At 40.5% G+C, this 26,760-nt stretch overlaps 2 protein-coding genes and 1 pseudogene across 4 annotated transcripts; 1 reads left to right on the forward strand and 2 right to left on the reverse strand.

The window, feature by feature from the left end:
- On the reverse strand, nt 1-1,325 carry LOC116911991 (annotated as a pseudogene).
- An 8,081-nt stretch (nt 1,326-9,406) lies between these two features.
- On the forward strand, nt 9,407-12,077 carry LOC116912591 (PRAME family member 8-like). Of its 3 annotated transcripts, none has more exons than XM_032916709.1 (3): nt 9,407-9,693; nt 10,151-10,744; nt 11,510-12,077. In XM_032916709.1, exons 1-3 carry the CDS (start codon nt 9,407-9,409, stop codon nt 12,075-12,077), a joined length of 1,449 nt encoding a protein of 482 aa, XP_032772600.1. The 3 variants fall into 3 exon arrangements, with proteins under 3 accessions (XP_032772600.1, XP_032772601.1, XP_032772602.1); XM_032916710.1 differs by having other exon boundaries at nt 10,154-10,744; XM_032916711.1 differs by lacking the exon at nt 10,151-10,744.
- Nucleotides 12,078-23,228: 11,151 nt separating this feature from the next.
- Nucleotides 23,229-25,899, reverse strand: LOC116911992 (PRAME family member 8-like). The gene is made up of 3 exons (XM_032915897.1): nt 25,613-25,899; nt 24,573-25,163; nt 23,229-23,796 (listed from the first exon to the last, which is right to left on the reverse strand). The coding sequence occupies exons 1-3, from the start codon at nt 25,897-25,899 to the stop codon at nt 23,229-23,231; spliced, it is 1,446 nt and encodes a 481-aa protein (XP_032771788.1).
- Nucleotides 25,900-26,760: the final 861 nt, after the last annotated feature.

The following is a 26,760-nucleotide window of genomic DNA, read 5'->3' on the forward strand; positions in this document are numbered from 1 at the left end:
TTACCTGAAGACCTGATTCATGCGTTCTGTGAGAAAATGAACATCACTCATGGAAAGATGCTGGAGACAATAAAATTTGGAGAACAGAGAAAGGAACCCTTTGACACACTTGTCTTCTTTCCTGGCCTATTGGCAATCTTGAAGACGTTCTTGTAGAGGGGTGCCAGGAGCAGTTAGTGAAGATTTCTCATCTACCAAAAGGGAGCAAATGGACCAGCTTGAAGAAATTCCACTCGGTGTTCAGTTCCAAATCCTCAATGTGCTCTGGATGAAAGACATTCAAAATCTCTCTGATAAACTCTACCGGCATGGCCCAGATCTTCAGCTTTATACAGCAAAAATTCCAGGAGCCCATTCTCTGCTGGGCTCACTTTAAGAAGCATGCTTGTGCTTCATCAAGGCAGAGCTTAGGGTACAGCTCAGCTACCACATTCAGCTTCTGCCTTAGTGCCTATCTGGGAAGGACCTTCACTACAAGATTCTCATCCAAGGTCTGTGAAGTACAGCTGCCATCCTCCTTCCCAGCCCATATGTTCCAGAAGGGGTGGTGCAAATTTCTCAGTTCTAAAACCTAAAGTTTGCCCCTGCTGAGAATAAAACAGGTGAAGTGTCAGCAAACATGACAAGATCTGCTGTCAGTTTCCACTACATGACTCTAAACTCCAGTCTCCTCCACCCTGCCATGGTGTACGTTTATGCTACAAGAGTGTAATGTGCACACATGCATGCTACAGAAGCTACTCCTGAGTTGCATTTGTATACCAGATCAGTTTCCTTCCGCTAAGCTACTCTATTTCTCCTCACTCCTGTAATTAGTTCTTATGGGAATGCTGGGGTTAGGCTCATTCTACCACGAGGCTACCTCTAATCTAAGCCCTAAAGCAAAGACAACTGTCCTTATTCCAAGAAAACAAACAATAGACATCAAGACTTCTGCATTGATGTCTGAAGATCCCATCAGAAAACATTCTCCCTGAACCTATAATCTCTAATGTGTAAGCCCTGTGTCCCCTGCTATAGTACATGGTTACTCCTTATCTGTGGTGAAACTTTTTTTGTCATTCACATGTCTACTCCATCTATCACAGGCTTCAAGGTTTCCAGGAGTGGTGTCTTCATCTTTATCCCCACAGGGAGACAGTGAAAAGGCCAGGCTGCCACCATTGCATTAATGATATTGGTTTATCTGCCCTGGAAGACCTCCTTGAACAGTGCTGAGAAAAGCACAATAGCAGCTCCTCCAGAGAGGACATGGCCACAGCATCATTTCTTAGCAGACTGTGCCTTGCCAGCTTCTGTAACGTGGGCAGGTTCTGAACACTCATCTTCTGAGGTGTCAAGTCAGAAAGCTCCTGGGGAAGGAGTCAAATAAATATACTTTCAAGACAAAGTTATAAAATTCCCCATAATCACAACAACCTTTAAGCTTCTGAATTACTGCTCTGTCAGTGGCAAAGACAACAATTTACCTCTTCATCCTAAACTGAGGGTGGAAAGACAGACTCCCAAAATGGTATCATGGGATCCTTTCTATCACACAAATGGCACAGAATTTTCAGGTCAAAATATATGAGCCTTTCTCAAAAACAAAATTGAAAATAAATCAACCACCCAACCAAACAACCAACTAAACAAACAAAAGCCTGGTTATGTGGATCAATGCTGATTCCCAGAAAACAGGATGGTGTCAGTGCATTTCTGCAGTTTTTAGGGTTTCTTGTGTCTGGGAAGCAGAACATGTATAGAACAAAGCCATGTGTTAAAAAGTGCAACTGAAGCTTGAGCCAGTACATGGGAGTAACTCATAAGAGTAATACCACCTATTGGGAGTTGGAGGAGATCAAAAATAAATCATCTTCAGGTCTACAGTATGAGCCAGGGTTTTACAAAGAGAAATAAAGTCCATCATTTCAGTGAAGGAAAACATGAGAGAATACCTTAGTCAGAATGATCTGACTTCCAGATTATCCAGAGCCGCATGGCCAGCTCTAAGAGTGTTTGAACAACATAAAGAATCCTTGTTGAAAAACATTATATCAAGCACACTAATGAAATATACAAGCTATAATAGAAATATAATGGAAATGAGCCTAAAACATCATTTGGAATGAAATCCAAGCTCGTCAATGTGCTCCTTTCACAAGACAGAATTTAAAATTTCTATCCTATCCTGGAGTCTAAAGCTCTTTACATCAAACTACATGACCAAAGGAGAATCATTACTTCCAAGTTTTGAGCACTGCAGAGAGGTCTTCAGCCAAACCAGGCAGTTATTCAGGCTGCAGGTCTCCGAGTGTGTTCTCTGGCTCACTGAAGCCTTTATGTACCTCATTGCTCAACCCTCCCTGTTGTATCCTCACCCTTCAACTGTGAACTGGATTTGGATTTCCAGGTTTAATCTCCACTATTTTACTTCTAGAGCAAACATCCAATCATTTCAGTGGTTGAAACAGAAGGGCTCGTAATTACATACATTCCACTCATCACCATCCCTGCCCACCCCTCCAAAAGTTTCTTGGCTAAGTACAAATATAACACTTGTTAATGAACCATACCACACCTAGCTTTGTGATTTGTCCACTCCCTTGCTTAAGGTTTCCTGAGTTTTCAATGTGCTTCAGTGACTGTGTCATGCTCTAAAGCCAAGGTTATTTTAGAAGTCAACATTCTAGCAATCCTCCTGCCTCTGAATCCTTCTTAGGATTACTGCGGTGAATAACCATATCTGACTGAATCTTATTCATGTGACTAGAGTCATTCCAAGTTTCCTAAATCTCAGGGTTTAAAATGTTGCTGATTAAAGAAATAAAAGAATTCAATGATTTCCTTTCTCACTGGATTAGGAAAAAAAATACATCAGAGAAAGGAATATGTACTGGAGCTCAAGGACTGAAGTGCATGCTCCATCAATAAAGTGCAGCAGCAGCCACTCAAATGGGTAAAACAGGAGCATGATTTGATTATATTACTATTGCCAGGGTGCTGCGTATGTATTCAGTTGGTAGGGAGCTATGCAATATACTGGGAGTCCTCTCTCCAACTCTCTGTGCAGCATACATGATGGGGCATGCTGCTAAGCTGAAAATTGAAAGTTGGAGGTAGGAGGCTCAGTTAAAAGTCATATTCAGCCAAATTGTAAGCTGAAGAATAGCAGGACCTCTACAAAACCTGCTTTGTAAATGGACAAAAAGAAAGATAAAAGAAGGTAAAAGAGATGCTGCCCTTGGCTCCTCAGGAAACAGAGAGTATATCAGGTAGGATCATCCAAACAGCCTTAGTCAAGGGATGAAATCTGAAGTGGGACTTGAGGTGGAGAATTGCTTCATCCAAAATGAGCACCTGTCTATCTTCTATTCCCGTCACCTACATGGTTGCTTGAGTTGATCTGTGAATGAGTTCCACCAAAGACTCAACAACCTTCTGACCTTCTTCAGCACCAAGCATGTGAGGGATGACCATTCATTGTTGTCGGCAGAACACCCTACACATAGAATAAATTTTTAAACAGTAGATCTATTTGGGAATGGTGGCACACACATTTAATCATACCACCTAGGAGTTGAAGGTTGATTCATTCAGTGAGTTCAGGGCTAGCCTTATCTAAATATTTAATTCCTAACCATTGAAGTCTGTGGAGTGAAAATCTATCTTAAAATTAAACCAGAGCTGCAGGGGGTCACACGATGTTAATCCCAGCACTCAGGGGACAGAGGCGTGGGGGTCTTCCAGGTCCAGACAAAACTGGTTCACAGAGTGGCATGTGGGAAAACCAGGGCTCTTAAATGAAGATACCCAGTCTCAAAACCAGAAAACAAATAAAGACACAAACAAAGTATAGTTTACGCAGTGATTCAGGTACAGGCCTTAAACCTAGCATTAGGCAAGTAGAGGCAGGTGGACTTCTGAGGTCAAGGTCAGCCTGTTGTAAACTGTGAGTTCAGATATAACCAGAGCTGTTACCCAGACAAACCCTGTCAAAAACAAAACAAAACAAAACAAAAATGCAACAGCCACAACAAAATATGAGAAAAAGCAAACAAAATTCCTAAATAAAAACCTGAAGAGAGCTTTAGAGCCAGTGATATGCCTCAGACAGGAAAGGTACTTGCTACCAAGCCTGAATTCACTAATTAAGCCCACAGGTATACTGAGAGACACCACTTCAGGTTCTAGTCCTCCCACATCTACATGCATGCTCCCCTGCTGACACAGCAAAACACAAATGAACTAAGATTGTCACCATGGAAAGAACAGCAGCAGAGATGATCCAAGGTGGTGATGGAAGCTTCAAAGGACTGATGAAGGAAAGGCCCCCAAACTGAGTCTAACCTAGACAACATAATATAATTCGGTATCCCTCAAACAAATACCTACAATTGGAACTTGGTGTTAAAAAGGCATCTCAGCAGCCTGTCCTTGGACTTCATAAATGAAAATGACTGCATTATGGAGTCCAAGATCCTTGGGTCAAGAGAAAATGGGTTTCTTCCAAAGTGCTATGGATGTCTCCTGGGACAATGAAGTAGAAATCAATAGTGGGAAGAAAGAATTTCAGTGTAAAATGGGACCAAGAGAAAGGAGATATTGAGCTGAGCTGGGTGCAGCTCAGGAGCAGGGAATTGGGGAGACCAGAAGTTAGAACTGACCTTGACAGTCTAACAGGCACCACAGTTATTAATGGAAGGGCCACAAGTACATCTAGCCAGAGATAAACCCAATGACATAATTTTTAGGAAGGTTGAAAAAATTGAACCCTCATAAGCATGGAGCCCTTCATCTAAATAGGCAGTGGTGGGAAAATAAGTTTCTTCAAGTCCAGGCTTTGGGCTCAATGGGAGGGGATAGACACCTGATGCTGTTCTATTCCTACAAGCTTTTGTCTAGTGTTTTCTGTCATTGACGTGTGTCCCTCTGAGAAGCTTGCCTAGGATGTCTTTGAAGAATTCCACGCAAGGGTGGAGCACATTAGATTCAATTGGTTAGCCAGTATGGTTTCCCCAAAATACTAGAAGCCCTATCTTGGTGCCTTTGATCTTCTGTTTCATGCTCTTCAGAGTAGGAGGATGGAGGTCCTGACAGGATTTCTTGTTTGGTTTTGGTTTGTTTGTTTGTTGGTTTGTTTGTTTTCGAGAGTTCGGTCTTTGGTTGAGGGTGTCCTCAGGATCAGCCTGAGGCTGAAATTCTGCTGCTAAGCCTTGTTCTGTGTGTGGTGGAAAAAAACTAAAAACTTTTAGCCTGCTTGTTAGTCTAGTTTTCTATAGCGAGGGGGAATTTAGAATTCCAACTCACAGAGATCCTTCTGCCTTGGTTTTATTTCCTGTTGGGAGGAATTCTATGTGAGCCACGTCAACTAGCTGTGCTTTCTTCATTTATGACCAGCATTGTTCACCAGGAAACTCACCTGTAGCCCTTAATCTATTCTTGAAAATACATGCACAAAACTATGAAATACCATTGTAAGATGACATGACAAATACCTTACACAATTATTTGTCTGGTATGGAAGAAAGAATTGAGCTTCATGCTTTGCTATCTTCTATTAGAGCAGCCTTCCTAAGGCTGAGGCAGGAGGATGACTTGCATTCATTTTGGCAAGGATTTCTATGGCTGCTGAAATGCTTAATCTTTTAAGATCATACTTAATTTTAGAGAACATGAGCTAAGTGTGAACTCAGGTAAACTAATGGGCTGGTACCTAGTATTAGTTTCAATGTTGTCCCCCACCCCCCAACAAATCCAAATCTCTAGGCTAATTCCCAACAGGACCAGCATTTCCACTTTATACCCTCAAACAGACCAGTCTCCCTAGATTATTCCCCCAACAAACCTGCACCTTCCAGTTACAATATCACCCCTTGCCTAAGAATCACCAATGGAGAGGGTAACAGAAACTAAGTTAATGATTGTTCCGGCACTGGCCAATTATGTTAAAGGCAACAGTAGCTTTCCAATTAGATGCTTGCACATTACCTCTGCAGATATTTGGGGCTTCCTCACCACCAAGACTTTCCTGTGTGATGGAGGTGAGTTGGGAGGTGGGCTGAGCTGACTTGAACAGTGTAAAAACCCTGCTGTGAGTTGTATCAGATCAGATCATGTTGGTTTCAGGGGTATCACTAACATTTCCCTCCCACAATACTGTAACTCAGGAAGTAAAGTCCTTGCTTGGAAATCACAAAAGAGTAGCTTATGTATCAGTGCATCATCTAGACAGATGGGGGCATGCATTTCTTTTCAAAACTTGTGAGTCTGTGTAAAGTCCCAGAAATACAATGTCATCTTTGGCTATAATATAAAGTGTGAGGGAAGCCTGTACTGAACTAAAATATTTTCAAACCAGTTTAAAAAGTGTGTCGGGGGAACATGTCATCCATGGTTTTAAGAAAGTTGAAGGGGATTTCAGAAAGGAAGGATCATTGGGCATGGAGACATGCTCAGTGGTTACTGGGTATCTTGGAATGCTGTAGGATAAGTTGGGAACCCTCATATTTGCAGAATTCCTAAATTTGCTTAATTATTACATAGTTTTGACTTTGATATTAGACTGAGTCTTGCTGTGAAGCCACGGTGGTTTAGAACTCTAAGTTTAGCAGTCCTCCTGCCTCAGCACACGTCCTGGTACTGATTTCAACTTGAGCAAGCATACTAGGCTGATCCTACCTGACTTATTTGCTCGTTTCTGACAGCCTCCAACCCTCCTTTTCCTCTTTTCTTAGGCCTCTATTTAGAAATGGCTCCAAATGCGCACCTCAGGCTGTCCCTGTATTATAATATGGCTGAAGAGGGTTTTGAATTGATCCTCTGGCTTCCAACTCTCAAATTGTGAGGTTACAGGGCTGGCCATCTTCCCCGGTGCATGGAATGCTGGAGAGATGACTCCTTCCATGCTGCGTAGCTCTGTGAATACAGAGTACAAACCCAGGACCCTGGGACAATGCTAATGGAATCAAGCCATGGTCCTGCCTAAACCTTTGAATACGTGATATTGTAGTTTATTGAAAAAACTTTTTATTCAGTCCTTGAGCTCCAGAACATATAAGTGATTATTAAAATTGTTTGTTCCAAATCAAGTGAACAAGACTTATGAATTATTTTATATGACTATTTTCAGCAACAAATTAAACTCTGCACTGCAGCAAATAAAACTAACTTTTGTCACATGAACAAAATTCACTCAGTTATACTGATTCACACCTTTAATCCTCACAGGAAGAAGGATGGTGAGGCAGGAGGACTGCTAAACTTAGAGTTCTAAACTACCGGTGGCTTCACAGCAAGAGTCATTCTAATATCAAAGTCAAAACTATGTAATAATTAAGCAAATGAAGGGGAAAATCCACAAATTCATGATATGTTGTTAATCAACAGGCGAAATGTCTGAGAGGTGGTCCTTGAAATGTATTCTCACCAAGAGTTCTGATTCAATCAAAGAATTGGTTGGATATTACACATAGAATTCAAAGGGTGGAGCTTAACCAAATTCCAGTGGGAGGTGGGAGGGTGTGGCTGTAATGGGGTGAGGGTGAGCAGAGAGGTATATAAAGGCTTCAGTGGAGCCAGAGAAAATATTCAGAGACCTGCAGCCTGAATAGCTGCCTGGTTTCTCTTGGATGCAGAGATCTGTGTGCAGTGCTCAAAACTGGTATGTAATTGATTTCCCTTGAATCATGCAGTTTGATGTAGACCTCTAGACTCCAAGATATGACAACACATTTTAATTTCTGTCTCTTTAGATGAAGTCATTGAAGAACTTGGATTTAATTCCAAATCTAGTTTTAGTTCAATCTCAAACATCTAGGTTAACCTGTTGATTTCATTATTGTGGTAAATTTTTTAAAAGAAGTCTTTCTATGTTATTCACACTCTCCTAGAAATGGCCATGTGGCTCTGGGTAGGCTGGATATCAAGATCCTCCTGACTCAGCAGACTCCTCAGAGCTAAGTATCTAGCAAGTTCCCTCATATTTCCATTCTCACAAATGCTTCTTGTGTTAGTTTTTGTGAGACCCTGGCTCATACTGGAGACCTGGAGACCATGTGTCTTTGATCCTCTTTAACTCATAATACCTAGAATTATACGTGTGAGTTACTCAAATGTCTTACCTTAAGCTATGCTCTGCATCTTTTTAACATAGCTTTGTTTTGGGATATGGTCTGCTATTGGAACCCAGGAAAACCTGAAAATTTTAAGAACCTACTGTTGTCATCCTTCTTAGTAGGAATTCAATTTTGATCCACAACTGGAGGATTTTTTGTTTCTTTTATTGTTTGTTTGCTTGTTTCAGTTTTTCTTTGTTGATTGGTTTGTTCTTTCTTTTTCTTTCTTCTTCTTTTGATTATTTTATTGATTTATATTTCAGAAATTGTCCCCCTTCTTGGTCTCCCCTCCACAACTCCACTCCAAACCTGCCTCTCCTTTGACCCAAAAGAGGTAATTCCCCATCCAGCCACCCACTCCTCCCTCACTCCTTTAGCACCACCTTCCCTGGGGAAACAAGCCTTCATGGGACCAAGCCTCCCCTCGCATTGATGCAAGATAAGGCAGTGCTTTGCTGCCTGTTTATCTGGAACTATGAATTCACCCGTACTCTTTTGTTGGTGGTTGCTCTGTTGGAGCTCTGGGTGGTTAAATTAGTTGATCTTGTTGTTATTCCTATGAGTTTTCAAGCTGATTCAGCTCCTTCGGTTCCTCACTATCTCTCCAATTGCGAATCCCAAGTTCAGTAAATTTGGTTGCCTGTGAGTGTCTGCAATTGTCTGACACAGGTGGTGGCACAGCCTTTCAGAGGACAGCCATACCGGGCTCCTGTGTAAGCACAGCTTAGCATTAGCAATAGTGATGGGATTTGATGTCTGTTCATGGGATGGATCCCAAGGCAGGTGGTCTCTGGATGGCCTTTCCTTCAGTCTCTAATCCATTTTTTTGCCCCTGCTTTTTCTTTAGACAATAAATTCTAGGTTAAACATTTTGAGATGGGTTAGTGTCTCCATTCTTCAACTGGAAGCCATGTCTATTCACTGGTTGTGGTCTCTTCAGGTTTATCCTCCCCTCTCATGCATATTTAAGCTACTGTCATCCACATGGGTCCTGGGAGTCTCTCCCTTTTTACTGTCTCTCTTTCATTCTTTCATTTTTAAAAGAAAGGGTCACACTTAATATATTTTGAGCAGAAAATTATATACACATTTGAGTGATCAACACTCTCCCATGATTTCACTGTGGGAGTCTGTCTTTATATGACCAGTTTAGGATGAAGAGGTAAAATGATGTCTCTAACACTGCCAGAGAAGAAACTCAGAGTCTTAAATGTTGTTGTGTTTGTGAAGAAGTTTTACAATCTTTCTCTAGAAAATATATTTTTTGCTAACTCCTTCCCCAGGAGCTTTCCTATTGGAGACCTTAGAAGATGAGTATTCCGACCCCATTCACACTCCAGATGCTGGCAAGACATTCACTGCTCAGAAATGAGGATGTGGCCATATCCTCTCTGGAGGAGATGCCAAATGTGCTCTTCCCAGCACTGTTCAAGGAGGCCTTTGAGGGCAGACAAACCAAGCTTGTGAAAGAAATGGTGGCAACTTGGCCATTGCCCTGTCTCCCTGTGGGTGCATTGATGAAGACACCAAGCCTAGAAACCTTTCAAGCTGTGCTAGATGGAGTAGACATGCGACTGACAAGAAAGTTTCACCCCAGGTAGGAAACAAACAATTACCATAGAAGGGATTTCATGGACTACACAGTAGAGATTATTAGGGTAGATGGCTAGGCTATAAGTTGATCAGAAGTTTCTGAAAACATCTTCATGAGGGATACATGGTTCTTGAAAGTTATTTATTTTTTCTAAGGACAGTTGAATATGGGTTATAGTTGAATATGGACTAGAGTAAGTGCAGCCTCACAGTAGAATGAGCCTATCCCTGACATTTCTACAACCACTAATGATATAACTAAGGAGAAATAAGGTTTGACTTAGTGAAAGAAAAGTAATCAAGTGAAGAGAAGGCATGGGAAAGCATCTGGTGTATACCCAAGTCCAGTTTGGAGGTCAGCTGCTTAAACAGCATGTGTTTTAGCAAGGGGGAGAGATGAGTTTAGATATATTATAAAAGTTGATTTGGAGTCTAATGACATTCATATGTTTCACCAACAGGAGAACAAAACTACAGGTTCTTGATTTGAGAAATGCATACCATACCTTCTGGAACATATGGGCTGGTGCCGAGGAGAGCAGCTGTTCAGCAGAAAACTGGGAGGAAAAGCAAGTAGTGAAGGTCTTGCCCAGATATGCACTGAGGCGGCAGCGAGTGAAGGTCATAGTTGAATTGTGCATCTGGTCCTGCCTTGATGAAACACAAGCATATTTCTTGAAGTGGGCCCAGCAGAGAAAGGGCTCCCTACATTTCTGTTGTACACAGATGACAATCTGGGAGCTGCCACTCAGAGTTCTCAAAGAGATCTTGAATGTATTTAATCCACAACACATCACTGAATTAGAACTGAATACAGAGTGGAATCTGTCTGACCTGGCACATTTTGCTCCCTACTTTGGAAAGATGATAAATCTTCAGAAAGTCTTCCTGGCACCCCTCCACAAGATGACCCTCTCTAATAGCACTGAAACAAGAGACAGAGAAACCAAGTGTATCAAGAAGTTTATATCTCAGTTCTCCAAATTCAATTGCCTCCAGCATCTCTGCATGTTCTGCGTCCATTTCCTTAGAGATCACATGAATCAAGTCCTAGGGTAAGTAAGAACATAGAGCTAGGTCAGATAGCAAAACAAATCTGTCTCTCTTATCTTAAGGATTAGTGGCGCATAACGCCAACAGTCACTAGGAACAAACATTCAGAGACTCATAAGACTCAGGATTTTATATCCTGTTTTCATGTATAATGAGATACAAAAGGAAAATTTTACGAGTGAAATCAGTGTTTCAAATAAACATTTATGAATTTGAGAATTGATTTGGCGTTAAGATAGGTAGTAGGAGTGGATTATAATTTTTCCAGGGATTATATTCTGGATTTGGAGGACTAGGTAGCATAGTTTGAACCTGAGCTATATGCTCAAATCTAAGAGAACAGCCTTGTCCCCCAATTTCCATGGGTGAAAACTTTGGAACACAAATAGCACTGGATGAATGGGACAGGGGGTACAGCTTGTGCTGTAAATGAGAGCATAGGTGACTTCAGAAGGAAGGATAGAATCCATATTCATTGAGCACATAGTAAATATCGAGATGCTGTCAGGACTTTATGTTGATGGAAGTACTTCTGTGTGCTTTCTGGACTTATGAAGTAAACTGCTTTTCAGTGTGAGAGTGAAGTCAGTGGATGAACTGTGGGCTGGGCATGACTGAGAAATTTACATCAGGAAGTATCATATCTGATGTCCTTGATCATTTAGTCAAACTGACCATAGGGCACCTGGATCCTTCTATCACTCTGTACATTCCAGCCAAATCTCTACAACACTATTAGCCATAACTAACACCCTGTTCTTAACTAGGTCCCTGATGACTCCCTTGGAGACTCTTTCAATCACTTACTACCTAATTTCACAGAAAGACTTGGATTCCCTATCCCGCAGTCAAAGCCTATTTCAGCTAAAACATCTGGATTTGAGAGGAGTGGTCTTATGTGATCTGGATATTATGCCTCTGAGAGGTCTCCTAGAGAAAGTGGCAGACACTCTTGAGACTCTGGATTTGAAGTGGTGTGGGATGAATGACTCCCAACTCTATGCCCTCCTACCTGCCCTCAGACATTGCTGTCAGCTCACCATGGTCAACTTCTACAGCAATAACTTCTCCATGCACATTCTGAAGGACCTTTTGCAGCACACCATCAACTGGAGCAGGATCAATGTGGAACTATACCCTGGCCCTCTGGAGTGCTATGATGACTCGGCTCAAGTTTCTGTAGAAAGATTTGCCCTACTTTGTCCTGAGCTCATGGACACACTCAGGGCAATAAGGCAGCCCAAGAGCATCTCCTTTGCTACAGATACCTGCCAAAGATGTGGTGAGCGCTGTGTTTATCACAATGGGTCCAGACTTTGTTGTTGCTGGCAGTAAATTGGGAAATAGGACTCCCATATTTGAATAAACAACAGACTTGAGACACATCTCTCATCTGGGTCCTAAGAGGCTATGGCTTCTGACACTGCTCAGATGGTTGAAAATAAAATGATGTACAGTGACTGGAATCTTGAAGGCAAAGCTGGACATGGGGAACAGACAAATATATTGTGGGAAGAAAGGCCTTGTCACATCAGAAACACAGTTTGGCATTTTTATACAGCTTCTGCCCAGACAGGATGCTTTATTGTGTAGTTATTCAACTGGATGTTTCTCTCTGAGGTCTTTGATTGTTACCAACCTTGATACCAGGTTAGGGTCTGGAAGGTTGAATGGGTCCCGAAAAGAAAGACACTAGTATTGCATGAGTGCAGCAAAGTTCAGGGTGAAATTGGCATGTATAAAATAAAGTTTTGTTGACACTTCTTTCCCTTGTCCTTTTCCTCAGCTACATTTACAACCCTCTTGTGTGGCTTATCAGTTATGTGCACTAAACATTTAAACTAAAGTGAGCAACATAGACACAGCTCCAATGAAGTGGGATTAAATGGATTAGAGAAGATGAAAATACAGTACATTCAGACCAGAGGCACTTTGAACCCATCAGAGATGCCCAAAGGAAGAAGACAACCCAGGGCAAAGTAAACAGGCTTTCCAGTCTTGATCTTTATGTCATGTCTCCATGAGATTACTACTGGGAACGCTTACATACAGCGTTTATGCCACTTGTCTCTGGAGCTTTATTCCTGTGGACTCTCAAATTCTACATAGTACCCAAACTTTATGTAAAGTTGTCCAATAATATGCAGATCACTCTACTATAAAGCATTTACTTTACAAAGAATGCTATTCTAAATCCTGAGTTGTAACAAAAAGGAAATATCACCCTCAGTGTAGTCATTATAATTCCTTACTGAATAGTGAACTATCAATAAAATAATTTATTATAGTATATTTATTAAACACATAGATCATCAGTTCCCTATTTTAATGTCATTGTGATTGTCTGAATTGAGTAATGGCTCTAAATTTAAGATCTCAATAAAAAAATGCCCTCTGGAGAGAAGTCAAAAAAAGCATCAATGCCAGGAATATCACATTTCACACGCTAAGGAAGGTGAATAATGTTTTCATTTCCCATGAAGAACATGTGGACATCAATGCTAAGGTACACAAGAAGAGAAAAAAAAACAAAATAGAACAAGAAATTTCTCTCAGGCTCCTTCTTTCTCTCTTAACCTACAACCTGTCCTTCTGTCTGCATATCCAGTTCACTGGCCTTATTCCTTGGGACCAGTGAACTCACCAAAGATTTACCTAGACTAAACATGCTTTCATATTCTTAAAACAAATGACCTATAGTTTGAGAGAGATTGTTCACAGGTTAAGAGCACATGCTAGTGTTGCAGAGGACCAAAGATTGATTTCTGTTGTTTTAATCAGGTAGCTCTCAAATGAAACTCAGGCTTCAGGTGATAAAACCCTCTATTTTGGTCCTTGTGGTTACCAACTTTCACATGCACAAAACTTAATAATACACAGGCAAATATATGCCTACCTGAAGTCTTTAAATGAAAATAAGTCAATTCCACAAAGAAATAAAAAAAATGGCCTACTTAATTAAAATGGGGATGTTGATGTAGAGCTCTGTGAAGAGAGCATGTGGAGTTTCAGGTGTGTCTGTTGAGCTCAATTGGTGAGCAATAGGCTGCTTTGCTCTGGTATCCAGTGTTTGAGCTCCTGCACCAAGAGTGAGTGAGGGGAAATTAGGAGTTTGTCAATATACATCATTGATTTCTGCATTAATTGCATGTATATTTGTGTTCTATTTGAATGCTTTCATGACCGAAAAAGGCATCAGAACCCGAAGATGGTTTGAGCTGCCAGATGGTTATCCAGAATTGAACTCAGGTTGTCTGATAGGTCAACGAGGAATCTTAATTACTGAGCCATGATCCCTCAATGCCCATATTTGACACTGGAAAAAGTACTTGAGGATACATAATCACAAGAAAGCTGGTGGTTTTTTGTTTTGTTTTGTTTTTGCATAAAAGCTTACTAGTTCAGCATTCTTTAATTTGTTACCTTTCAGATGTTTTGTGCACATGAGTATGTTGATGACTTACAAATTGGTTTATTTTTTAAGATAATCATTAAGTAGATCTGCTAAAGCAATACCAATGTCCTGAGTCATTCCATGAAATGTCTGGATGTGCTTTACTTCATACAGTGTTTGTCTATCTATTCATTGGATTTGTGAACCGCATTAAAAAGGGTGTAATAATACATAACAGTTATCTCAGCACCCTACAGGTTGAGCCTTCAGAGCAGAAATTCAATATCACTCTATCTACTTATTTCAATACCTAATATAACATTCAAGAAACTTCTCCCTGACAGGCAGCTAGAGTTCCTCCACACTTTCCTTCTCATCTCTCTTGACTTTGTCTTATCCCTGCTCTGGAATAGAACAAAAGCTGTGCAACATAAATAAATAAAAGTCAAAATAATAAAAATTTGAAGGATTTTTTATAGTATAATCTTTAAGCATATATTGATAAGAGAGGAGAACGAAAAATGTACAGAGGATGGGAGATAAGAATCTAAAATAAATATAACCTTCCCTAGTTATTTCTGTAGGGTCATGTCTGAAAGAAACTACATTCTTTGTACATTATACATATACTAGTTATCTTTTCTAAGTGCATACTAACCATACCCACCAAGCTTAACAACAATCCTCACAAGTTTTCTTAGAGCAAAACAATTGGAAGGTTCGTTATTTTTTGAATGTTATTAAAAGTGTTCCCTGAAAATATAAGTTGATAACTTGTTTCAGGGAGAACTTGTTACTATTGAGGTTCAGTGGACAAAGATTAAATGTTAAACATAGCGAGCTCCCTATTCATCATTTTATTTGATTTTCATTAATTCATTTATTCACTTTACCACCTGATCACATCTTTCCTTTGCTTTACTCCCAGTCTTACCCTTTGATGATTTTCCCTCACTTCCTGCTCCCATTCTTCCCAGAGAAGGACAGGTACCCAGGTCACACCCAGACTAGGTATCATACTGCTCCGTCACACAAAGTTGCATGAGGACTAAATGCATCCTCTCCCACTGAGGCCAAACAAGGCAGCCCAGCTAGGGGAAAAGTTTCCAAAGAAATGCAACAAAGTTCAGTAAGAGACAACCCCTGTTCATGCTTGCAAATGTTGAGGGGCATGGTATAGAGAGGGACTTCTCAGCCTAGACCTGGTTGATAACACACAAGCCAAGCACCATTTTTATTGTGTGTCAGTCCTGCCCTCTGCTGGACAAGTGATTGACATCTGTCACAGGATTTCTTCAAAGCCTTAAGTTTCCTAGTATCTGCACTCCCAGCCAGGAAGAATCATTGTACAAAATAACATGGATTTTCTGAAGCAGAAAAATCATAGTCCATTGATAGCTGCATTCTATAGAATTGAGAAGCTCTTATGGAAGCTGAGTCATCCAAGGGGAGGAAGGCATTGTGCTCATGCAGTTAAACTGATCACTGCAACATTGACAAGCTTGATGTGATTGATGCCATGAGGAAGAGATGCAACTGTGTGACCTTCAGCAATTCTTGATCTGGGGTCCCACAAGAAAAGAGAATTACACATCAGACACCAAGGTTAAATGGGAGTATTAACAAACCCTCGAGGAGAAGGAAGAAAAGAAAAATCAGACTCACTGGAGACCATGTCCTAAGCTGTCAGGTTTAGCCACAATGTGAGGACAGCTACACAAATTTAGAGATACTGAAACTCAGAGGTGTGTTTTGCAGAAACCTCGGGAAAACATGAGCTGCTCCTTACCTTCGCTGCATGCAATCTTTCTTTGTTCTGCTCCCTGACTCTTTGTATGGGGAGGAGTGGTAAATAAATGTTCCTTTTCAATCTTCCCAGGAAAGACAAAAACAAACTTATTCTCAAGAATAGGCAAACATCACCAGTTTTGTGCCTTTTTCAAAGTTTTTGAGCAAAATGTAAATTTTCATTAAATTGACAAGGTAGGATAGGATTGTTAAACATTGATGTCAGACCAGATAACATACCTCCTTAAGGGAGGAAGGACTGACAGAGAAGCAAATGACAGGCAAATGCTGTGGGAGGGGACCTCCGCCCCTTTCTTCACAATTGGGCAGAAAACATATTTACCAAGTGGGAGTACCTGGACTCCACAGGAAAAAAGGGGAAACAACTCAACAGTGAATCCACCATTACTTGTACTAAGAAATTTACAAACAGTATTATAGGAATGAATGTGTAATCAGTGGATTGGGCAGGTTTGTGGAGGAGGTATATTCCTAATCATAGAGGTAAGGTAATTCTCAATTTTGGAGTCAACACAAATTGTCTGTGCTCATCAACTAAACAGGTGGAAACCTGAGTTCTCTCAGCTCTCATTCGAAGGACAAGTACACCATCACAGTTGTGCACATCTGCATGCCTACTCCTAAAATCTTTTGAACCCTTTTTAGAGTGTCCACAGGAGTCTCTATACCACAGCAACTCTTCTCCCAGAGCCTGTGCTGCTAAGGGAGTGTCACATGACTTAATCTCCCAGGCAGAGACACCAGAGGGACAGATTCTTAGAGGGACATAAGGAATTGATGACTGTAGCCTCTATAGAGATATCTGCTGCACCATCGACAAGTCTAATAATGGAGTCATTGATGATGCACTGAAATACAAACACCAATTTTTCGACTCTGCCCAAACAGGAAGTTTGTGTTACAGTTTGTTTTTGTTGTTGTTTTGTTTTGTTTGATATATATATATATATATATATATATATATATATATATTCTAGAAGACGAAGTAAGACCAGTTACAAGAAAAAGCGACATTACCTTCAGAAAGTCTACATTTTATTAAAAATATTACTAAACAAGTGTCTTCCCCAATCCCTCCTTCTTTCTGCAATATTTTATGTCAAAGATAATGAATGATAAGATGATGCTTAGTTTAGAGGTTGAACCATCTGTGAAGGTATGCATATGATGCAGCCTTTAGCTTCGGAGATCCGAATTCCTGTTCTCAAGTTAGTGAAACATTTAGAAGTCTGAGGAGCTATGGCCTTGCTGGGGGAGGGTTGCCACTAGGAATTTGTTTTAATTTCAAAAAAAAGAAGAAAGAAATGGTGGTGTGTATGTGGAGACCACCCTTTGGTTAATAACATTGTCTACACTTTCAGAGGACTTGGCTCAATTTTCGTCACTAGAAATAATACATGATCCAGCATTTCACTTCTGGGAATGATCACAGAGGATTCAATACCTGACTACAGAGGTACTCTACACCCCAATGTTTATTGCTGCTCTCTTCTCTATAGCATCAAATTACACTCCAACTATTTATATATCAACATATGGTAAAATAAAGTTTGATATGAATACAAAATTGAATAGTATTCAGCTCCAAAGAAGAATTGAGTTCTAAAATATGCAGACAATGCAGAGAAATGGAAGGACCAACACTAAGAGAGATCACCCAATGTCATAAAGAAAGAAAAATGTAGATTCTCTTTCAGAGGTGGAATCTCTCCAAACATGTAAATGACTAGTCATGTAGATACAGTCTAATCAGTAGAAACAAGGACAAAAGTACTAAATACTAAGGGATCAGGAAAGACAAAAGGGTGTTGATTGACATAAGTTGTGAAAGAGGATCTACATCCAGTGATTCTTCTCATTCAATTCTGTCATGGGATTTTCAGGTTGGGTTGTAGAAAAGTGCACTAGGTCGAATTCCCTACTGAGAGTACAGAATCAGTTATGAATCTGCACACAGCAGAATGTCTGTTCTTAATGTGTAGAAATTTATGAAGATGTCTTGACTTTGAGACTTCTTGACTTTGGTATTTGGATTTATCAGCACTTTTCTTATAGTAAAGGATACAATATTTTATTTTTGGGAATATGGTTAGATCTCTCTCCCTTCCTTTTTTATTTTTTTTTACTCCTTCTTAACTTTCCAATATTACCCTCACAACGCCCCCCACACACACACCAGCAAATAATTCCAGCAATTCTTAATATTAAAAATAGTTTCTTAAGAATAAGCCCCAATTTATACAATCTTCAGCCCTCCGCACTGGACTAGAAATATGGTTTCAATCGAACACCATCCAAATTGTTCATTCAAATCCACAATTAGCTATGACCTGAAGGCCTCCCCTATAAAATGTTTTTATTGGATATTTTTAGTTTACATTTCGAGTTGAATACTGTTACACAGTTTCTTGTCCATAAACACACTATCCCATCCCTACATACCCTTCCTCTATGAGGGTATTTCCCCACTCATGGCTAGCTTTTATCAGTAATTTGATAGTTATGAATTGTAATATAAATGTCTGATATACACTATATTTAATATGGGACTCCAATAGAGTCCTGAACCACAGGGTGAGAGCCAATGATTTAGTGGATTGACAGAAGAAAATTTGGCAGCAGATATTAGTCATTTTAACCTCATTAAAATTTCACTATGTGATTCTAAAAGCTCTTCACCAGAAGGGATTTCTGTCTGCACAGGAGATTTGGTCAGACTCTCCCTTATGACCCTCAGGCAAGAATGGTCACACAGGAGATCAGGAACCAGTGCTCCTGTTTGGCATTTCTGGCCCGATAACTGTGGACATTACTAGAAGTGTTGTTCTGAGTCCGTGATCACCAAATGCTCAGTCAACTCATTATCTCCTGTCCTGATAACTTGTTTAATTGGCTTATGGCTCACACCTGACATTTTAGGTCAATCAGGTCTCAGACTCTTAGCCTTAGTCCCTCCCCTAACAATTGCTGTCATCAGAAACCTCACAAGAATCACCTTAAGAAAGCGTTTGATTTAGCCAACTGTTCTCAGGATGCTCTCCAGCATGGTATTGTGGGAAAGAGGGGAGAGACCTGGTAACAGTGCATCCAAACAGGAAGCAGAGACAGATAACTGTAGTGCTCAGCTTCATTTTTCTTTTTAATTCGTGACTGGACTCTACAACATTAGATGATGCCACTCCCATTATAGTAAGTTCACATTCCTGCTCAGGCACAGGTTTTAAGAAACAGTCACATGTGAGTTTGCATAGCAATTCTAAATCCCATCAACCAATTTAGCCATCACACTGAACTTAAACACCAAAATAGACCAGTGGATGTTGTGATTGGCATTGGGAGGATGTGTAAAGTTTTGCCAAAACTAAATGTCAATTAGGCATGCTCTAATCACCTAAGAGAGAGGCCTCGGGGAATTCAGGAGACTTAGTTTATGGATTGAGTTAAAGTTTGAAAGTTTGTAAGTTTGAATGCTACATACTAAAAAGTGCAACTTGCTCTCACCTGTGGGTATTCCATTCCCTGACTTTCAGGGGTCTTGAGATATCAACTACTTGGAAATATTTTATGGCTTTCATCACAGTCTTGCATCTTTCCTCCACCTTCACTGAAAACACCTAGTATTCTCCTCTGTGTCTTAAGAAAAATTTAGGGGGCTCTGGTTGGTGGAGCACACCTTGAATACCAGCATCCTGAGTGAGACAGGCAGTCAGAGCTCTGATATTTGTAGACCTAGCTGGTCTGCAGATTTCATGGATGGGCAAATCTACACAGAGACACTGCATCAAAACCCAAAACAATCAAACCATTGCAACAACAAAAGAAAAATTTATATAATGGTTAACATTGTCACCTTGGTTCACTTTAGACCCCTCAAGGAAACCTGCCTGACAGAGTTGTGTGAAGAGCCATTGGACAGATGCTATACTTGGAATAATGAGGTGGTCTTTCATAGAATGAGATCATGGCCCCATATGCTGGGATAATAAGAGAATCAGAAAGAGGGTGCAAACTGATTATGACTCTTGCCCTTTCTCCTCTCCCTGCTTATGAACACATGCTGACCAGTTGCCTTACTCTTGCCGCTTTGTTATCCTTACAGTGATGAACAGTATTCCCTGGAAATGTGAGTCAAAGAAAACCTTTTATATGTAAACTGATTCTTTAAATATATTTCATCACAGCAAGTATTATTGCCCATACTAGGGATGAGGCAGATTAATTAGAGTTTCTTAAGAGTAGTTAAAGGAAAGTTACTTTCTCTTGGGCATAGAATATGGTCTGGTTTGAACCTCTGACTCTGGGGTAGCCATGTTATTGCAATCTGTATCAAAGTTAAAAACATTCCTTTACATTATCCCTCTATCTTACGAGTTAATTCAACTGGACCTGTCAATCATTTTACCAAGAATACCATGCCTAAGGAGAGCTGGTTCACCTGAGGATTCTCAAAGATGGAAGGTGTGATTAACCCCTTAATGAGATGCTGTTCTTACACTCCCCCACCCCTACCAATTGCTTAGTTCTCTGCACTGCCAAATCAGTCTGTTCCCTGAGTTCTAACTCAAAGTGGTAAATTTTCCCCACCAAATCCTACGTGAATTCTCAATGTGCCTGCTGAGATTCTCTGGACTTTTTGCCTTTGGCTTCTATAGACCCCCACCTGTCTTTCTCTACGGTGTGTGCAGACCTCCATTGCTGACCCTTACTGTACAGACAGGACTCTCCCTCCTTATCTCCTTCCTCACCTGGTACCTTCTGTTATTTACAGCTCACCTGTCTTCCTCTCAGACTCCAATAAGATGATACAAGTGCTTCCTTCAGAATTTCTTCATACACACATTTTAATGTACTTCCGCTCAGTGAGAAGGGCTGTGGAGGAATTCCTGGGAAGGTGCTCAGTTTCCAGAGGCTGGCCGACTGGCATTCAGTGACATGGGGAAGATGGAATGCCTCAGGCAGGAGACTGGACATTCCTGACTTGGAGAAGCTTGAGTGCATTAGATTATTCTACCTTGTCTCTCCCCACATGTCCAACTGAACAACCTGTCACTAACAATTAAAACAGAATCTAATGCACTAAATGATGTTTTCAAACTTTATAATGTATTAAAGTTAAGTTCCCAATTACCATCAATGAAAGGGATTTAGAATGTTTACAGATGCCATCTGAGACAAGTATGAGAGTGCTCAGCTTTCCTCAAACCACTGACTAACGTTTCTGTCGATGTAAATATTCTAAATTTTTACCATTATATCTAAGAACTGCTTTAAATCAAAACATTTTTGAGTTATTACCATAAGAAATTTATGAAACTGCTTCCATATTGAAAGATCATATTGTTTCACAAATTTCTACCTTTACCCTTTCATCACTTGAGTAAAGGAGTGTATTTGAATTAATTTTCTATCTACCCACTTTGTTGAGGGTGTTTATCAGCTGAAGCAGCTCTCTCATAGAGGTTGGATTGTCTTTTATTTATACTCTGAATTCTTTTCTGAATAGAGATACTTTGAGCTCTTCCTGTCCAAAATGCTTCCCTGAAATTGGCATTAGTTGTCATAGAGCTCTCGCTAGGACATTAAATTCTATACTGAAGAGAAAGGGAGATAGTTGACTTCCTTGTCTTGTCCCTAGTTTTAGTCAAATTTCTTTACCTTTCTTTCCATTGAATTTGAGGTTAGTTGTCAGCTTCCTGTATATTGACTTTACTGTCTTTACGTTTATGCCTTTATTTCTGGTCTACAAAACACTTTTATCATGAAGGGGTACTAGATTTTGTCAAAACATATTTCAGCATCTAATGAGATGACCATTTGGACTTTTCTATCTGTTTGTATATATGGTGTTGTATACTGCTGTATTTTCCAATGTTGAACCATCACTGCATCCTTGGGATGAAGCCTACTGTATCAAGATAGATAATATTCTTGATGTGTATTTGGAGTTAAATTCTCAGTGTTGTATATAGAATTTTGTATCAATGTTGAAATGGAAAATTAGACTGAAACTCTATCTATTTTTTGAGTCACACTTCTGTGGTCTGTGCATTTGCATGACTGTGGGCTCAAAAAATAAATAGAAAAAAATAGGAAGACAGATAGACAGAGGGTGTCCTAATACAAATGCCTAGTACTTTTCAGTCTTCCAGGCTGGAGATCTCAAACTAGAACCCAGAGGAAATTAGGCTATCACTCACTAATTGAACTCGATGGTAAAACCTGAAAGTCCACATACTCTTTTCCTTGTATGAGAAATAATATTGAGACACACAAAATTCAAGCAAGCAGACTTCTACTGAACATCTCCACTCTAAATAATTAGTTTATTTTTTAAGTCTTTGTTAAATCGAGGGTTTATTCCAAGACTTTCTCAATTAAGTGTGTATACATATATTCTGCATATTGGGAATGTTAAAGGTGGGATCCACAGAGGCCTGAAAAAGGGCTTACCTCCTGAAACCTGAGTTATAGCTGAGAGCCACCTGATGGTATTACTTTTGAAAAAAAATCTTTGATGACCTTTTAAAGCAATATGTGCTCTGAAAACAAGAATCATCTCCTTTAGTCTATGGCTTCTCTGGCTGTTTGTTTGTTTGCTTCTTTGTTGATCTGAGGAGTATGAAAGGAGTTTATTGTGAGCAACCAGCAGCAGGTTCACTGGTTCAAAGCAACAAGGCCTGTGTAATGACAGGTAGTCAGGAAGCCAGGGTGATGAGGAGGAAGAGAAAAAGAGTGTGAGAAACAGAGGTTGTTTGTATCAATTTTCTGTATGACAGGCCACCTAAATTTCCATATATGAACCACCTTAGCTGATAACTTTATCCACCTGCCCAAGATTTTGAATCTGTACATGCCTGGCACTAAATTGTTCATTTTTACCCTCTCAAGACAGTATCTGTTACAGAATCATTAAATTTAGATACTTTATTCAACTGTGACAACATTAATGACATCTAAAACAGAACACAGGCTCTAGTTATTCACTGAATATTTCAGTGAAGAAAAAAAGTTGAAAAATAAACTACAAAGACTCTAGGTACTCTGTCCAGACTACAGATCATGAAAATGGCCAAGTTGTGTTTCTGATTCCACAGACCCCTGTTTCCACGGTCCATCAGACAGTTTCCTTTCTCAAGCTTAGCTTCCAAGATCCCAGTCTCTGTACATGATTTTTGTTTTCACCCATCTAAGCAGTGTCTGAAATCACAATCAGTGAGCACCCCAGGTTAGAGTTGTGTCAGAATCCTGTCATTTATTCATATCTAGTAGTCCTGTACCCATGTTTACAGCCGGCAACTACAAGTTCTGTTCTCCCGTCCATAGACACACTGCTCACCACATTTGTGGCACATATTTGTAGCAAAAGAAATGTTCTTGAGCTGCCTTATTGTCCCAAGTGTATCCATGAGTTCCAGACAAAGTTGGGCAAACCTTTCTCTGCAGACATGAGCTAACTCATCATAGCACTCCAGAGGGGCAGGGTATTGTTCCACATTGATCTTGCTCCAGTTGGCAGTGTGCTGCAAAAAGTCCTTTAGGATGGCCATGGAGAAGTCATTGTTGTAGAAGTTGATCTTGGCGAGCTGAGAGCATCGTGTGAGGGCAGGTAGGAGGGCATTGAGCTGGTAGTCTTTCATTCTACACCCCTGCAAATCCAGAGTCTGAAGATTATCTGCCACTTTCTCCACGAGACTTCTCAGAGGCATAATATCCAAAGTACTTAAGGTCACACCTCTCATCTCCAGATGTTTTAGGTGAAAGAGGCTCTGACAGCAGGAGAAGGAATCCAAGTCTTTCTGTGAAATTCGGTAGTGCTTGATGGAGAGTTTCACCAAGGGTGTCATCAGGCTCCTAGAAATAAAGAAGACAAGAATGTTACCTATCATAAATGGTGATGGGGTTTGTGCGGTGGGGTTTATGAAATCAAAGAAGGGACCAGGTGGCCAAATGATCAAAGATATTATCTAAGAGGTTTCCTTTTAAAATCACTCCATTCACACCCACAGCTGATCTGTTGCTCTCAGTCTCAAGCAGAGAAGCAATTTATCCTACAGGACCATGCTATAAGAGGAAAAAGTTCTATGCTAAAAGATTCCTGACAGTATCTAGGGAAATTATTTGTAGACTCACTCTTAGATGCATTCCATCCTAGGCTCTGAACACTCAATTTAGTCTTCCTTTACAGGCCCACACCTTTCCTCATGCCCCAGTCACTCAGTCCTATGCCACTCAAAACACTTCACTCATGGGAATTTAGGGTAAGATAGAAGGCTGTTCCCACAGAACCCCATACAGAGCTCCCCTCCTCACTTTGCTGCTGAGTCCTACCAGTCTTAACTACATGCTCATTTTCCTTTTCTCTTTCTGGGCTATAGGTTGACTACAATTCCAAACAGAATTACAAACCCCCCTGACAAGATATGAACTATTGCATAACTTCCTTCAATCCTCTACTTCAGAAGAGCTCATTTGTGACTTTGAATCACTACACACAACTTCCATATTCTAAAGACTCCCAAAATGATTGTTCCTATTGACTGACTTAAAAACAACCTGCACCATTAAACCTGAAAATGGAAGAGGAAAGTTTGCTCTGCTACGTAACCCAGCCCTCCATCCTTGCTTACCTGAAGACCTGATCCATGTGATCTATAAGAAAATGGACGCCACTCAAGGAGAGATGCTGGAGACAATTGAATTTTGAGAACATAGAAATGAAACCCTTGACACACTTGTCCTCTCTCTCTCCTGTTCTATTGGCAATCTTGAATACATTCTTGTAGAGGGGTGCCAGGAGCAGTTTGCGAAGATTTCTCATTTGCCCAAAGAAGGGAGCAAACTGGGCCAGCTGGAAGACATTCCACTCAGTGTTCAGTTCCAATTCCTCGATGTGCTCTGGGTGAAAGACATTCAAGATCTCTCTGATAAAGTCCATAGGCATAGCCCAGATCTTCAGCTTCGTACAGCAGAAATGCAGGAAGTCCTTTCTCTGCTGGGCCCACTTCAAGAAGCATGCTTGTGCTTCATCAAGACGGGGCCTGAGGCACAGCTCAGTTACCACCTTCAGTTTGTGCCTCAGTGCATATCGGGGAAGGACCTTCACTACCGGATTGTCATCCAAGGACTCTGAAGAACAGCTGCCATCCTCTTCATCAGCCCATATGTTCCAGAACGTGTGGTGCACATTCCTCAGGTCCAGAACCTGAAGTTTTCCCTTGCTGTGGGAGAAAAAGGTGAAATATTGGCAGAAATGACAAGACCTTCAGTCAGTTTACACAACAGGACTCTAAACTCCATTCTCCTCTACCCTGCCATGGTGTAGGATTTATGCAACAAGAGTACAATGTGTACACACATTCTATGGAACCCTTCCCTGAGCTACATTTCTCTTCATGATCACTTTCTTTCCAAAAGCTACTCTTAAGTTTTCCTTAGTCCCATAATTAGTGGCTATGGGAATACCAGGGTTAGGTGCATTCTACAGTGAGGCTACATGTCTATTGAAAGCCCTAATCCAGAGAAAACTCTCCTTACTCCAATCAAACAACAGATTTCAAGGCTTCTGTATCAGAGTCTGAAGATCCCATCAGAAAACACTTCTGCCAGAACCCATAATCTCTAAAGTCTAATTCCTGTGTTCCCTTCTATAGTACTTCGTACTCCTTACCTGTGGTGAATATCTCTTGTCAGTCGCATGTCTACACCTTCCAGGACAGCCTGCAAGGTTTCCAAGTTAGGTGTCTTCATCAATGCCCCAACAGGGAGACAGGGGAAAGGCCAAGTTGTCACCATTTCCTTCACAAGCTTGCTGTGCCTGCCCTCGAAGGCCTCCTTGAACAATGCTGGGAAGAGCACTGTAGGCAGCTCCTCCAGAGAGGATATGATCACAGCCTCATTTCTCAGCAGAGTCTGCCTTGCCAGCTTCTGGAGTGTGGGTGGGCTCTGAACACTCATCCTCTAAGGGCTCCAGAAAGAAGGCTCCTGGGAAAGAAGTCAGAAAAGAATATAATTTCAAGACAAAGTTTGTAAACATTTCTTCACTATCATATCAACCTTTAAGCTTCTGACTTACTTCTCTGGCAATGGTAGAGACAACAATTTACCTCTTTATCCTAAACTGGGAGTGGAGAGACAGACTCCCACAATGTTATTATGGGAGCCTTTCAATCACACAAATTGCACAGAATTTTCAGGTAAAAATGCTTTATGTATAACCCTTTCTCAAAAAAATAAAAAAAATTAACAGCACTTCTACCAAGCCCATTGAACATACCAACAAACCAAAGCCTACTGATGTGGATCAAAATTGATTCCCAGAAATCAGGATGAAGTCAGTACATTTCTGAACATTTTAGGGTTTCCTTTTCTGGGAAGAGGACCATGTCCACATGTGAGTAACTCACAAGTGGAATTCCGGCTATTCAAAGTTAATGTAGAGCAAAGATACATGGTCTCCAGGTCTGCATTGTGAGTCACAGACTATCATTTCAGTGAACAAAACATGAGAGAACACCTCAGTCAGAATGATCTGCCTTTCACATTACCCAGAGCCACATGGTCACTTCTAAGAGAATTTGAACAACATAGAGAATCCTTTTCTCAAAACATTACATCGAGCACACTAATATGCAAGCTATAATAAAAATATACCTGAGATAAGGCTAAAACTTCGTTTGGAATGAAACCCAAGGTCATCAATGTGTTCCTTTCACAAGATAGAAATGAAGATTTCTCTGCTATCCTGGAGTCTAAATTTCTCTTCATCAAACTACATGGCCCAAGTCAAAATCATTACATACCAGTCTGAGAATTGCA

Source organism: Rattus rattus, chromosome 11, assembly GCF_011064425.1.
Source record: "Rattus rattus isolate New Zealand chromosome 11, Rrattus_CSIRO_v1, whole genome shotgun sequence".
NCBI lineage: Eukaryota > Metazoa > Chordata > Mammalia > Rodentia > Muridae > Rattus > Rattus rattus.